Source organism: Herpailurus yagouaroundi, unplaced genomic scaffold (assembly GCF_014898765.1).
Source record: "Herpailurus yagouaroundi ecotype Mexico unplaced genomic scaffold, PumYag 191, whole genome shotgun sequence".
NCBI classification, from domain to species: Eukaryota; Metazoa; Chordata; class Mammalia; order Carnivora; family Felidae; genus Herpailurus; species Herpailurus yagouaroundi.
In genome coordinates this window covers 4,235,839-4,250,585 of record NW_024412422.1, presented here as the reverse complement: position 1 = coordinate 4,250,585, position 14,747 = coordinate 4,235,839, and the positions used below count along the sequence as shown (strand labels likewise).

General features: G+C 50.7%; 2 protein-coding genes across 6 annotated transcripts in view; both read right to left on the bottom strand.

Moving 5' to 3' along the window:
- Nucleotides 1–472: 472 nt before the first annotated feature.
- On the bottom strand, nucleotides 473–4,691 carry RPLP0 (ribosomal protein lateral stalk subunit P0). The gene is made up of 8 exons (XM_040443715.1): nucleotides 4,585–4,691; nucleotides 4,194–4,295; nucleotides 3,048–3,223; nucleotides 2,848–2,935; nucleotides 2,578–2,724; nucleotides 2,291–2,476; nucleotides 1,289–1,429; nucleotides 473–708 (listed from the first exon to the last, which is right to left on the bottom strand). Exons 2-8 carry the CDS (start codon nucleotides 4,245–4,247, stop codon nucleotides 547–549), a joined length of 954 nt encoding a protein of 317 aa, XP_040299649.1. The 5' UTR covers nucleotides 4,248–4,295; nucleotides 4,585–4,691; the 3' UTR covers nucleotides 473–546.
- Nucleotides 4,692–7,959: 3,268 nt separating this feature from the next.
- PXN (paxillin) overlaps nucleotides 7,960–14,747 on the bottom strand; it is a 59,591-nt gene continuing 52,803 nt past the window's right edge. For 2 of the 5 annotated variants that reach the window (XM_040443704.1, XM_040443705.1), the window contains 8 exons: nucleotides 13,921–14,196; nucleotides 13,321–13,632; nucleotides 12,590–12,688; nucleotides 12,149–12,319; nucleotides 11,857–12,030; nucleotides 11,198–11,279; nucleotides 10,889–11,037; nucleotides 7,960–10,125 (listed from right to left, as the gene is read on the bottom strand). In XM_040443704.1, coding sequence (XP_040299638.1) covers nucleotides 9,859–10,125; nucleotides 10,889–11,037; nucleotides 11,198–11,279; nucleotides 11,857–12,030; nucleotides 12,149–12,319; nucleotides 12,590–12,688; nucleotides 13,321–13,632; nucleotides 13,921–14,196 — 1,530 coding nt within the window. In that variant the 3' untranslated portion in view covers nucleotides 7,960–9,858. The remainder of the gene's footprint in view (nucleotides 10,126–10,888; nucleotides 11,038–11,197; nucleotides 11,280–11,856; nucleotides 12,031–12,148; nucleotides 12,320–12,589; nucleotides 12,689–13,320; nucleotides 13,633–13,920; nucleotides 14,197–14,747) is intronic. The other 3 variants (XM_040443706.1, XM_040443707.1, XM_040443708.1) reach the window with 3 other exon arrangements.

Sequence of the window (14,747 nt, the reverse complement as noted above, 5' to 3'; positions counted from 1 at the left end):
CACACACACACACAGTGGAGTATTACTCAGCAATCAAAAGAATGAAATCTTGCCATTTGCAACTACATGGATGGAACTGGATGGTATTATGCTAAGTGAAATTAGAGAAAGACAAATATCATATGACTTCACTCATAGGAAGACTTTAAGAGACAAAACAGATGAACATAAGGAAAGGGAAACAAAAATAATATAAAAACAGGGAGGGGGACAAAATATGAGACTCATAAATATGGAAACCAAACAGAGGGTTACTGGAGGGGGTGTGGGGGGGGGATGGGCTAAATGGGTAAGGGGCATCAAGGAATCTACTCCTGAAATCATTGTTGCACTATACACTAATTTGATGTAATTTAAAAAAAAAAAAAAAATGTCACCACCCTCAAATAAAGCTCTACTATTTACCATGGCTCTAGTTTCTAGTATACAGCACTGTGAACCTCAAAATGCACAAAATGGAAGAGTCCAGAGACAAATTTTAAGAGAAGTAAGCCTTTATTTCCTTGTTTCACAAATAAAGCTGGCTGAATTGGTTGCTTTTGGTGATTAGTCAAAGAGACCAAATCCCATATCCTCATCTGATTCCTCCGACTCTTCCTTTGCTTCAACCTTGGCTGGGGCTGCAGCAGCAGCAGGTGCAGCAGTGGTGGCAGCGGCCACGGGGGCAGCAGCCACAAATGCAGATGGATCAGCCAAGAAGGCCTTGACCTGAAGCAAGGGGAAAAGTTCATGATCAAAATGGTCATCCACAATCCCTACTACCCACAACCCCTCAGTTCTAGTTAAATGGCCAGTAACTTCTAAGCCATGGAAACCTTCCCTGGAAGTGATCAAGCAAGACAGCTTGGCTATGGCCTGGTGAGTTTAGGCCCAGCCCTTAGCCCTCAACTAACTAGCCCTTCTTTGGGTCTCTAAAGTCAAGGATACACCTCCGCTGCCCCCCAACTTCTTAAGTATACTCTTAAAAAAAAATGTATCTGCTTTGGGGGTGCCTGGGTGCTCATTCAGTTAAGCATCTGACCCCGGCTTAAGTCATGTTTTGTGAATTCGAGCCCCACACTGAGTGAACTCAAGCCCTGCTTCAGGTGAGCCCCATTTCTCCCTCTCTGCCCCTCGTGAGATTCTCTCCCTCTCTCTCTGCCCTTTGCTCACGTACACCCTCTCTCTCAAAAAAAAAAAAAAAAAAAAAAAAAGTATCTGCTTTCTAAAATACAATTAAAGCACAACTCAGCAGACTGTCGTCCATTTATCCTCCATTAGGCCCCCTGTGGTCCTAGTGGGTTTTTACCTTTTCAGCAAGTGGGAAGGTATAATCAGTCTCCACAGACAAAGCCAGGACCCGCTTATATCCATTGATGATAGAATGGGGCACTGATGCAACAGTCGGGTAACCTATCTGCAGACATACACTGGCAACATTGCGAACACCCTATGGAGGGAGAGAAAAATTACATTTCAAGGGAGATATCTTATAGACAAGACCATGAGGTCCAAGCAAAGTTCAACAGCAGACAAAACTTGCTAAGTCAGCATCTTCGCTTCACACAGACACTTCACCTCGTACTAAATGCTTCTGGCAGGGCAATTCAGATCCAGTCATTTACAAATGCTTTTACCCCTATTCCCAACATGAGTATTTCCTATACCATAATGAAGGCATTTACTTAAAAAGTCACCATTTTGTGAAAATCTGAACAGTTAAGATAAGCATTCAACTGTTACAAAAAAATGTGGAGCCAATTCCACCTTAATTTCATCCACTAGTGAGATCTCCAAGCAAACAGTTAATGGTTTATATAATTCCAATTTTTCATTTGTCCAAAAAAAAAAAAAAAAAAAAAAAAGGAATTCCATCTTCCTTTCATCTTATTCATCAATTAAAAAAATATTTTAATGGCAAAAACTAAGCAAGATGTTTCCACAAAAAGTCAAGTCCTTCCCAAACAGGATTCTAGCAACACGTGTATTACACTGTCCTCATTTTTCTCATTTCTCCTTTGACTCATGACTCTATGCAAAATCTCATGACTTATTGCAGACCCTAGAATTATGGTCCTCACTCTGTGACCAGTGCTGTTAGATGGCTTTATACTCATTAATTCACCGAATCCTTCAATAATCTTGTATTATTATTGCTGGTCTACAGACGAGGAAACTGAAGTAAACAAAGTATCTGTCTCTGGTTACACAGCCAGTTGCAGCTACATAGCCAGTATGACAAGTAGCTTCAGACTGCAGCTGAAGCTCTCAACCATTAATGTACCAAGGGCCTGACATGGACAGCATGTACCTCCAGGAAGCGAGAATGCAGGGTCTCCTCTGTGATGTCAAGCACTTCAGGGTTGTAGATGCTGCCATTGTCAAACACCTGCTGGATGATCAGCCCAAAGGAGAAGGGGGAGATGTTCAGCATGTTCAACAGTGTGGCTTCGCTGGCTCCCACTTTGTCTCCAGTCTTAATCAGCTGCACATCACTCTGAAGAACAAGGTAGGATTAGCAGTTAACACCTAGACAACCAGCAGGTCCACAGCAACCAAGCCTCCACTTACTTGCACTAGCAAGCCAAGCCCACTCACCAGGATTTCAATGGTGCCCCTGGAGATCTTCGTGGTGATGCCTAAAGCCTGGAAGAAGGAAGTCTTCTCGGGCCCCAGACCAGTGTTCTGGGCTGGCACAGTGACTTCACATGGGGCTATGGCACCAGCACGAGCAGCAGCTGGCACCTGAACAAAAACAGTAATGAGAAGTCTTCTCTCCACAAATACAAGTTGAGTACGGTCAATTTTGCTTTCAAGGAGCCAAAGTTAACGACAAGATCTCTTTAGCCAACCCAATTCTCCCCTTACCTTATTAGCCAGCAGCATGTCCCTGATCTCAGTGAGGTCCTCCTTGGTGAACACAAAGCCCACATTCCCCCGGATATGAGGCAACAGTCTGCAAAGAGAAGTTTACAGAAAACCGTCACCTTTCAGCACCATCCTTCTCCAGGGAAAAGGAGAAGGGCACCGAGAAGGGAAGACAAAGATGCCCAAATGAATTAACTGACTTCTCCAGAGCTGGGTTGTTCTCCAGATGCCCTCGGATGGCCTTGCGCATCATGGTGTTCTTGCCCATCAGCACGACAGCCTTCCCGCGGAGGGACATGCGGATCTGCTGCATCTGCTTGGAACCTACGTTGTCTGCTCCCACAATGAAGCATTTTGGATAATCGTCCAAAAGTTGCTATAAAAACAAGACAGAAACGAACGATGTTTAGCAGGAGGAAAAGAGGAAAAATAGCAAGAGAAACCAAATCCCACGATCACTGACTTCCATCTCCCTTCCTTCCTTCTATGCTTTCGAAACGATTCAGAAACTGGGACAATTTCTTCCACCAGGAGCCACCTGAGTTGTAAAACTGACAGATTTGTCAATCTGTACCCTTAATATGTACAGTGAAGATTAGGTCTCTACGTTCAATCCCCAAATTTTATTGTAGCATTCATTTTTAATTTTTCCCCACTTATGAGGCATGTTTCTATCCATTAAATGGCTGCATCAACAGAAAAAAAACATTCCAAGTAAGACTAGGCTTGCAGCATTTTAAACAAGACAAAACAAATACAACAAAACGTCACTTGCATAATCTAGGTTGTAGATGTGTGATTCCTAGACAATTCTTTTAAGTTCTCTGTATGTCTGAAAACTTCCAAGATTAACAGGGGAGACTAGATTAAGCTCCACAAGGCAGCCTAATGCCAACAGCATGGTCTGGGTTTCTGGAAAGACCCACCTCAAGAGCACCCAATAGAATACACCTGCAAGATGTTTGGTATCTTGACTGACAAGACCTAAATATGCAACAAGTTGCCACTTTATAATGAGTTATTCATTGCCTCATTCGTTACAAAATGGAGGCAGAAGCGCAAAACCACGATGAGTGCTATTTGTAAGCCAGACAGACCAGAATATGAATGCTGTCATCTTAGGAGCCAATTAACCTGCCTGAACCCGTTTATCTGAAAGGGGGGGGGGGGCGGTTAGGGAGGGCGGGTAGATCTCCACAAACTGTGGAAATTAAATGAGACTTTCCTAAAATGGTCATTTAGTAGCTGGCACCAAGGAAGTGCTCAGCACATGACAGCTGATCGTCCCTTTTGGTGCCCAAGGCCCAAGCAGCATAATGCGCGATCGCGACCCATCCCGCACTTACGATTATCTTAAGGAAGTAGTTGGACTTCCAGGTCGCCCTGTCTTCCCTGGGCATCACGGCGGTGCGTCAGGGATTGCCACGCAGGGTTTAAAGACGATGTCACTGAGGAAAGAGAGGAGCTCAGGCAACCCTCCGCCCCGACACCCATCCCCATGGCCTTGCTGGACTCCAAACACAAGGCCTACGCAGGGCAGGCCACGCGTGAGAGCCCGCCAGCCCGAGCTGGGGCTGCCGCCGCCATCACCGTCGCCACCCCTCGGGGAGCGCAAGCCACCTCCAAGGCCCCAGCCCAGACAGGCCCGGACCCTGTCCCCCACCAGGACCCCACAAACACCCCCCATCCTTCCTTCCCGCCGCCGGTGCCCGACACTACCCCATGACCCACACGAACCTCTCACGAGGACGCCTGGAAAGAGGAGGGGCGTGCGCCGGCGCACACCTTTTATATATGAATGAAGCGGCCAATCAGAAGACGCGGACAACGTCCCCGGCTATTGGCTGGTGCCGCCGCCCGTCTGGTGACGCACAACTAGTGTAGATCGGCATTGGATGATATTGCTGCCACTCCAGCCAAAGGAAAGCCTTCTTTAAATAAAGAGGTTAAGAAAGGCGCTGCCGGGTGTCCGGAGGCGCTCTGTCAAAGCGGCTGCCCTCTGCTGGGCTGGAGCTGCTTGTGTGTGGGAACTAGAGCTTGCAAACGGAGCGTTCAAGTTTTTTCCTGCCACCTAGCCAAATCGCAAATTAAACAGTACGATGTGGAGCTAAGAAATAATTGCATATGCTTTAGAAACAGCATAGTCTCGTCTACAGTTTCTTCTTCTCCCTACCAAAACAGAGGAATCTTTTAAAACTTAAGTTAGATCATTTCTCATCTGCTCAAAACTCCTCAAAGCCTTCCCATTTCCCTCAGAGTAAAAGCCTAAAACTTAAAACTCCCTACAAGGTCCTGCATGATCTGCTCTGGACCTACCCTCCTATAATTTATTTTCCTACTGACTCATTCGCTTCCACCAGACTATGCTCTTCCCTGTTTTTCCAGAGCATGCTCCCACTTTATGGTCTTGCAGTAGTAGCTAGTCCCTCTTCTTAGAAGGCTCCTTGCTGGTATCCACAGAAGTAACAACTCCAAGTCTTGGCTCAGATATCATGCACTCAAGGAGGCCTATGCTGATCACCCTATTTAAAATTACCCCCAAAATCCACTACCACCACCCCCACTCCTTCCTTACTGTGTTCTATTTTTTTTTTCCTTTGGTAGCACTTACACCTTTTGTTTGCTTTTTGTTTTGTTTTTTAGCACTTAGACTTTATAACACAGTATGTAACTTATTACGTTGTTAGTTGTCTGTCTCTCCCCACAAGAATGCAGGCCCCACAAAGCAGAGACGTTTATCTTATGTCTGGCACATAGCAAGCATATAATAAATATTTGTTGAATGAATGAATGCAAATTTTGCAGTCAGAAGACCTGGACCCATACCCTTCGTCACTTACCCTTACCCTTCTTACCCTTACCACTTGCTAACTATGTCATCTTAGGAAGTGATTTCACCTTACTGACCCTGTTTCCCTTTCCTTAGCTGTAAAATGGGGATAATCAAGTATCTACATTCTAGAAAGAGTTGCTATGAGGATTAAATGAGATATATAACACATATCTTAACAATCCCTGGAATGTAGGAGGAAGTCACTAAATACTAGTTTATTTTATTATACATTCATTCAACACTTATTTGAATGTTTATTTATTTATTTTGAGAAAGAGAGAGAGGGCGCGCACGCAGGGGAGGGACAGGGGGTGAGAAAGAGAATCTTAACCAGGCTCCAGCCTCAGTACACAGCCCCATGCTGGGCTCCATCCCATGACCCTGGGATCATGACCTGAGCCGATATCAGGAGGAGTTGGACACTCAGCTGACTTAGCCACCCTGATGCCCTCAACACTTATTTGAACACTTGTGCTATATCCATAGTTTTTTTGTTTTTTTTTTTTGTTTTTGTTTTTTTGGTTTTTTTGTAATGATTGAGCTTAGATCCTAGGGCAGAAGCATGTTTCTATCTTCACTCTTTTCACATGGCCAAGTTACAAATTCTTGTATTTTTGTTTCAAAGTTTCCTAGTGCCTCTGACAACCAGCTGTTTAGAGGACTGTTGGAGTCAATTACTGCCAAGCTCCCTTTCTAATGACAATGTATTACTGCACGCTCAGCATTGGGCTAAGTACTTTGTGCACATTACTGCTGTGAATCTTTGCAACAATTCCCTGAGGAGGTACAGTATTAGTAATTCCATTTATTGGTGAGAAAATTCACAGAGGTTAAACAACTTGCCCAAGTCCTTCAACCAGTAAACAATGGCTTGGGGTGTGGGGCGGGGCGCCTGGATGGCTCAGTAGGGTTAGCATCCAACTTGGTCTCAGGTCATGATCTCCAGGTTCACAAGTTCGAGCCCCACACCTGGCTTGCTGCGGTCAACAGGGAGCCTGCTTCAGATCCTCTGTCCCTTTCTGCCCCTTCCCCCTCATGTGCACATACTCCCTCTCTCTCAAAAATAAATAAATATTTAGAAAAAAAAAAAAAAAAAAACCAAAACCAAAAACCCAACAACCCCAATGGCTTTGGAACTGAAATCTAGGAGCAAGTTCAAAGCCCATGGGCCTCATAATGCTATCCAGTCCCCTCCAAACCCTGAGGCTGTTTCTCCCTAACCTATACTTTTCCGTGTATATACATACTCATATGGTACCTTTCCAAGGACATCCTGGCTCTGATGATATAAATATCATCTCTAATTGTAGTACATCAATATAATGGAATATCATGAAGCCATTAAAAATGATGCAGATCTATATTTATTGACACGGGAAAATACTCACAAAGTACAGTTGAGTGAAAAAGCAAATCAGTGAGAAAGCAAATTACAGTAAAGTGAGCCATATACATTTCTATAAATAAATCCAGCATGGTCTGGAGGAATAAACCACCATTACCTTTGGGTAACAGTTGAAGGTAATTTCCACTTGAGCTCTCTGTGAAATGGTCAATCAAGATTCCAACTAGAATTCAACATGCTGCTTTTTGGAAACGCATTGGAGAGAACATGTAAATTCCGAAGCAGCTAAGGGAACAAAGCTATCCAGGAAGCTCCTAGGGCCCAGGACTGGAATTCTGGCTCAGACCAGGAAGGAAGCATGCAAGTATGGATATGACCACCGGAGGGCACTAGAGACCCATCCTCAACTGTAAGTCCACCAACTTCTGCTGGGAAGGTTCCCACCCCGCTCCGCTCCAGCCAGCAAGTCCGGCGGCGGCGGTGGGGGCTACATCTGGTCAAAGCAGGAACCAAGGCAGAGGCAAGCCCTGGGTTCACATCCTGCCTCTGGGCTCACTCAGAGAATTGTGTTGTGCACGTCAGTTCTCTCTGAACCCCTTCCCTTATCTGTAAATGAGTGTGAGGTCACCCACAGACCCCACGTGAGGATGCCCTTCAGGGAATCTACAGCAAAACTAAGGCAGGGCCTGATCCATGCAGGGCCCAACAGCAATGCTCTCCCTGCTTTTCCTCACCAACTGCTGAGAAAAGAGCCAAGCTCACGCAGGGATCCCATCTGTTCCGGGGGCTTTTTGCCTCAAGTAGGGGAACATCACTGAGTTACTCTCATACTATGGTCTCCATGAATCCGCGGAGGGCTTGGTCTCTTTTCTGGCACTAAATTGTTACCTCAGACAGGATCTTCCTCACCAAGAAAAGGCACTAGGCATAGGCATAGGTGAAAATAATGGCAAATTTTATTGGCATAAGTCACAGAAATTGAAATGGGGAAAAGCCAGGTTAAAAGTTTACAGAGAAAAAAAAAAATAAAATAAAATCCTCAAATAACCATTGCCCCAGAAGGTAGACCCCAGAAACCCCAGTACCCCTAAGGGAGGGGCCCTGGGGCCAGTCACTGTAAACAGAGCAATAAGGCCTATGGGTGGAAGTGGAGACATCAGACCTTTGGAGGGGCCTGGCTGACCTCCCAGACTGGGGTTGCTCCTAGCCCTGTCTCAAAGGAGGGGGACCCTCTTCTGAGACCTCGGCACACTCAGTCTTTGCTATGAAGCTAGTGGAGTGGTCTGGATCATCTTCACGTTAGACCCCCGCCGGGACCCCTTCTGCGGACCTGGAAAGCCAGGCTTGCCTGTTCCTGTTTCATCCTTGGGGGACAGAGCTCTGAGGGCTTCCTACTGCTTTAGCAGGATCCTGTCCCCTCTGCCTGGAGTCCTATCAGGCCCCCTTGCAAAAATTTTTGGGCCCTTTTCCCCAGACCTCCAGTCTCCAGGGAGGGCAGGGGAAATTTGGGGAAATACGGGGCCCAGTGGAATCAACAAGACCAATGGTCAAAATCAGATACCAGCTTTCCTGAGAAGGCAGAAGAAAAAGCCAGAGAGAAGCAGTGAGGAGGCCGAGAATGTTCGGCAGGTTCTCTTTGCTGCCAAAAAGTTCACAGGGGAGCAGATGCTCCTGATGGCTTACTCAGACAGGAAGCAGCACCCCCAAAGTGTACTTTCCCCTTCTCCCCCCTCAGGAACAGCACAGATGAGGTTCAGAACTCTAGGCCCCAAAGGGCAAGACACCCTAAGGCCAGTTTCAGTTAAGAGCTTGCTGGCCCAGGTAGTAAGGAAGGGGTTTTAAAATACAGCAGTTTATATAAAACAGTCCTGGTGAGCTGTGAAGTTAAGGAAGGGGAGTCAGAGAACTGCTCCGAATTCACCTGCTTGTGCTAAGAAAAAATAAAATACAAATTGCTTCCCCACCCCAAGCCCTCAGTACAAGGCAAATGCCATGCCACGGCCATTGTCACCAACAGGACAAGTGGCCATGGAGGAGGAGAGTACAAAAGGGGACATCTTTAAAATCTCTTCAAAATCATTTTGTATAGAGAAGTAAAAGCAACTCAAGACGATATGAATTCAAACCTCAGTGTAGAAATCTATCAAAGTCGGTACAGTGTCCAGGCACGGGGCAAAACTCCCCACCTCGCGCCGTCCCAGAGACGGAGGAAGTGACTATAAAACATTATTGCTGAAGAGGCCTCTCTCAGTAGAACCAGAGCCGTTATGGGGGGGATGGGGGGAGCAGGGGGCAGTTGCCCAGGCCTGGGGAGACTGGAAGGACAGGAGGAGCACAAGAAACCTTCTGGGTGGCCCCTTGACCACTTCCACCCTTGGGTAGATAGATTTATGCTGGCATTGTCTGAAGGGAGCTGGGTGTCCCCCAATACTCTCAGGACAAGGATAATCAGGTCGGGACGGGGTAAGAAGGATAAAAAAAAGACCCCATCAGACCCTGCCTGCCCTTCCCCCTGGCTCCACTGCCAGAACATGAGTAAGAGATGGCTCCAGTGTCGGGTGCTGGCATGGCCAGGCGGGTTGGTGGGGACACACGTCCAGGGAGGATGAAGAGTCGGCAGCCTGGGAGGGGGCTGCAGGTGGAGGAAAGCCCAGAGGCTCTGGCAGGGGAAAGAAGAGTGGGCCCTCTTGCCATCCTGCACCGGCCGAGGACACGGGTTCCAGTTTCGATCAGGTGTGCCCCTTCACCCCTGGGCAAGGCCTCTGGGTCACAGTAGCAGTTGCGGGGGGAGGGGGGGTGGCTGGGCCAGGGCAGGGGGGGCCATGAAGGATGCCTAGCAGAAGAGCTTGAGGAAGCAGTTCTGACAGTAAGGCTTGTCGTTCTGCTCCTTGAAGGTGCCCTTGTTGAGCTGCTTGAGGCAGAAGGCACAGACGAAGTGCTCCGGGTGGAACTTCTTGGCCATGGCGGTGATGCAGCGGCCCGTGATGGGCTTCTGGCAGCCAGAGCACAGTGAGCCTCGCCGCTCGTGGTAGTGCACCTCACAGTAGGGCTGCCCGTCGTGCTCGAAGAAGCTGCCGTTGACGAAGGGCGTGAAGCACTCCTGCCAGGCAGAAGAGGGGGGTGGGGCACAGGAAAGGGGGCTCAGGCTGGGACATCTGCCACTGGCATGGGCAGAAGTCCGTCAAGGTCATGACTCCCCCTTGCTGAGCGTTTCCTGTGTGCCACGTGCTGCACCAAACGCTCACTGGATCCTGCCAACAGAGGAGGCAACTGAGACCTAGAAGTTCAGTGACTTGCCTACAGTCACACATCTACTAAGTTGCAGGGCCTGGATTCAAACACAGGTCTTACTGGGCTCCTGGGCAAGTGGCCTTAACATTGTGCCCAGAAACCCACCTGCACACTTGGGTGTCAAAGGCACTGAGAAGTGTTGCAGTGAGCAGTGTTTTCCAAACTTATCTGGTCTGAAAGCCCTTGCTGGATCTCTAACATCTGTGGACTCCCATTACCTCCAGAATGCAGTTTGGAGACCATGGCCCAATATTTCCACTGAGGCTGCTAAATGCTTGATCTCATTTAATTCTCACGTGCCCTTCTACCGAACGTGACCAGTGCCAGGGCCGCCCACCACACAGGACAAGGCTTGGGGACATGTCTACCTTACTCCTCTTGGTTTCTCCCCGCCTCAGTATGAGCTCTGGCCCAGGACCCACTGGACCTGGGAACTGTACCCCCTATCTGCTACCTCTTTAATGACGCCCAAGTTAGATCCAGAGAGCATCACGGGGGGCGGAGGGGTTTCCTTCTCTCCCCACTGCCCGCTCCCAGCTCCCTCCAGACAAGTAGGCCAGGGGGCTCCCTACCCGGCACACAAAGCACTCGGGATGCCAGAGAGTGTTGAGGGCCGAGATGTAGTTCTCCAGGATGGCCCGGGCACAGCCACCACACTTGGGCGCGAACATGTCAAAGTAATCCTTCCGGCAGTAGGCCTTGCCGTCTTTCTCATGGAACCCTGAGGAGCAGGGGTTTGGGGGGCAGAGTTAGGGCTTCCAAAGGAGGAGCCACCCTGACTCTCACATCAGCAAAGTCTCCTGCCCCTGCCTCCCCAGTGCTGGGGATGGGGGTGGGGGGCAGAAGGAGGGGCAGCAAGGTGGCCTGCCTGCCAGTCGTACCTTCGGGACCAAAGAAGGCTCCACACTGGGCGCAGAAGAAGTGCTCGGGGTGCCACGTCCGGTCCAGGGCTGTCACCACTTTCTGTGAAAGCAAAGTGTGGGCCCAGAGCCCAGTTGCCAACCCACTGGACAGATTCCACAGTGGAAACTCACAGGCAAGACCCTCCCACCCCCCCAGCCCATCCAGAGATGAAGTCTCTCCCTCACTGTGCTTGGATTACTACCGGGAATTCCAATTCACTGAAGGAAATGACATGCCCAACACACTCTCTCTCCTGAATCTTCACATGGTAAGGTTAAGGTCACAGGTTGTACTGTGACCCCCATCTTATAAGAAAAGAAACAGTCTCAGAGAGGTTGAGCGTTTCCCTAAACATCACACAGCAGGAGAGTGAGGGCACCAGCATGCCACTCCACTTATCAGGGTGGAGCTCCAAACTCCTGGGAGCTTCCCCAGAGGGAATCTGGGATGGAGGTGGAAGGGAGGCAGAGGGGCCCTGAATCCAGCCTGCGCTTGAATCCCAGCCCCACCGTTTCCTGGCTGTGTGAGCTCGAGCATAGGAGTGACCTCTCTGAGCATCAGATGGCACGAACTATAGCGAAGAAGAAATGTGCATGTGCCAGCACGGCTGCCCTCCCACCACGCCACAGGGACTCACATCCAGGATGGGACCGTTGCAGTAGTAGCAGCGTGGAGAGAAGAGGTTGTGATAGTCCTTTTCACAGTAGGGCTGCCCATCCCGCTCAAAGAAGTTCCGGGATCCGATCTCCTCTTGGCAGTGGGTGCAGACAAAGTGCTCCGGGTGCCACGTCTTTCCCATGGCGGTCACAACCTGAGGAAGGAGGCAGAACACGGCTCCGGGCCCTGGCCTGCCGCGGAGCACCCTCCCCTGAGGAGCAGAGGTCCGACCACTTGCGGCTCCCTCCCCTCTCCACCTCGACGTTCATCACCTGCCCAGCAATGGGCTTCTTGCAGGCCCCGCAGACCCCTTTGGCAACCGTGGCGACCCCCAGTTTGTTCAGGTCAGACTGCAGGCTCCCCAGCATACTATCCAGCTGGCTTCCAGGCTTTGGAGGCCCCCCAGGGGGAGAGCTGCTCCCTGTCTTCCCCTGGGCCATGAACTGTGGAGACAGGGAGAGAGGTGGTCAGGACTTCCAGGCTTGGGGACGACGTCTGCAGCACCGCGGCACTGGGGGAGTTTCTCCCTCCTGGACATTTGGGCTGATAGAGGCAAGCAGGGCCACCTCTTCCAGGGCCTCCAGAGCCCAGAGGGTGGGAATGGCATCCACAAGAGATCCTGGTGGTCACAGGGGTTCAAGGCACCCCACCGGCCTGACCAACGTCCAGAAAATGGGCAAGCAGGACCCTAGGCCCCCAGCCTCAGCACTGACCCCTCCCTCGTCCTGCCCTTCGGGACTGCTCTGCCTGCCGTTCGGAGGCCAGCCGGCCGCCCATGCTTCTCCATCCGCAATCTGTTCCAGGCCCTGGATCTTGGGTAGGGGAGGAAACGAGGACAAGAAAATTGTTTTTAATTAAGGAAGAAAGAAAAAGAGATCTTGGAATTGGACCATTTCACAAAAGGGAATCTAAGAGAGATAAGAGATCCCGCCCCCACCCCCCAACTGGAAGTACCAAAATGAGGAGGAAAAGTCTAGAGAAGGATGGCCCAGGCAGACGTGAAGAAGGGGAGAAAGGTGAGCCAGCTAAAGGCACAGACACAGGAAAGGAAGGTGACTGGGGCCAGGAGCAAAGAGGCCTTCCAGATACTGGTCTAGGGGCTGGAGGGAGAGAAGACTTGCTTTCCCTTCTGGGAATGGCTTCCTCAGAGGAGGGTGGGGCAGGACCAAGGGACATCAGGAAGGAACAGGCAGAGAGAAGCCCCACCGGGGAGCAAGAGGACAGATGACATCAAAGGGCTGGGAGAGTGAACGGCAGATTAAGAGAGGGTCCCGGGTCAAAGCGAGGTCTACGGAAGGACTGTGGTACTGTCCTGACGTGTGCACAGGGGCGGGGATGGGGGAGTGTGCCACAGGGTATGTGTGTGTGTGGGGGGGGGGGGGGCCTGCAAGTGTGCAGGGGAGGGACAAGGCCCAGGCAGCAGAACGGGGACAGGGAGGCCTGCCTGCATCGGGGGGAAGAGCGGGTCCTCGTCGGTCTGGCAGCCCACGGACCTCCAAGTTTGGGGTACAGGAGGGGGAGGGGTGGGGCCCTTCACACCCTCCTCCTGCAGCCCTGCCACAGCACTCAAGTCCCCAGGGGAACCTCGGGCAAGAGCGGAGGGCCCCAGGGAGGAGGGGGCGGGCAGGCTGGGTGAGGGAGAAGGGCTGCTGGCTGAGGAGTCTTTACGCTGCTGGAGCAAAGGGACAGGAGGAGGAGAAGCCAGAACAGAGAAGGTTCTTCTCAGGGGAACAGGGGAGCCAGGAGGGAAGACGACCTGGGAAGAAGAAAGGAGGGAGAGAGATGAAGCAGAGCAGAGGAGCAGGGTGCGGCGCCATCCCCAGGCTCCCCCTGGGCTTTCCCACCCTGGCACCAAGCATGAGGTCATGAGGCCATGAGGCCATGAGGCCATGAGGCCAGCCTCACCAGGCCACAGGGTGCAGGGCCCCCTTCCCCCCACCTCCCCGCACACCCCACATCTCCCCTCCAGCCATCCTGGGGAAGAATCGGGATGCCTACTGCCCTGACCCTGGCCCTGGCCCAGCCCCGGGCACCTCCTCGCTACCTTTTCTACAAGCTGCCCCCCAGCCCGCCTCCCTCGAGGCTGCACAGTGATGATGACGCCCTCAGTCAGCCAGTCCTCAGCAGAGGCCCCCGCTGCCCCCGCGGCCTCCTCTGCCTCCGGCTGGATGCCGAGCCGACCCTGCAGCTCTGCGATGAGCCGCTCCTGGGATGGGGTCCTGCTCAGGGTGGCGGGGTCCAGCCGGCGGCGAGGGGAGGGCTCCCGGGACATGGGGTGCGCGTGGCCTGTCTCCCGGCTCCTCCTGATCACAGAGCGGATCTGAGGGGGGAGGGGGAAGCCGTCACAGTCCCACTCTGGGCTCAGCCGATGCTGCTCAGTCCACACTCAGGTGCCCCAGGGAAGAGGCAGGACAAAACTGCCAGAAAAGAGCCAAGCTGGGGTGAGGTTGAGGCAGGGGGCAGAGCAGACTCCCTCCACCCAGCGCTCACCTCCATGTCAGCAATGACCTTGGGCAAGACACTTCACCTCCAGGGGCCTCAGCTTCTCTATCCTTGAAATGGGGTTAGAGTACTTTCTTGGCTGCCTTACAGGGTTATCACATTATTTGAAAGGACGTTAAGTGGACATTCTTGAAAAGGCATAAGGCTCTTTCTTTTTTTGATCTGAAGTAGAAAAACGTGATCTTTCTTCCAATAAATCTTTTAATTTTTTCCTTATGTATATTATAACCTGCTCATTTATAGTGGTTTTGGCTTTTTTGTTTTTGCTTTACTTTGTTTTGGGAGAGGACATAAAATTTTAATCACGCAAGAAGCATATAAAAACAGTAACATTAGCCGTGGCTTATTGAGGACCACATGCTGTATTCT

What these genes read in the sequence shown, in the direction of transcription:
- RPLP0 (XM_040443715.1), bottom strand. Translation starts at nt 4,247, where the DNA reads ATGCCCAGGGAAGACAGGGCGACCTGGAAGTCCAACTACTTCCTTAAG. An exon ending in AACAACCCAGCTCTGGAGAA is followed by an intron (nt 2,936 to 3,047) that starts GTCAGTTAATTC and finishes TTCTCTTTGCAG; the next exon opens with ACTGTTGCCTCATATCCGGG. An exon ending in ACATGCTGCTGGCTAATAAG is followed by an intron (nt 2,725 to 2,847) that starts GTAAGGGGAGAA and finishes GTTTTTGTTCAG; the next exon opens with GTGCCAGCTGCTGCTCGTGC.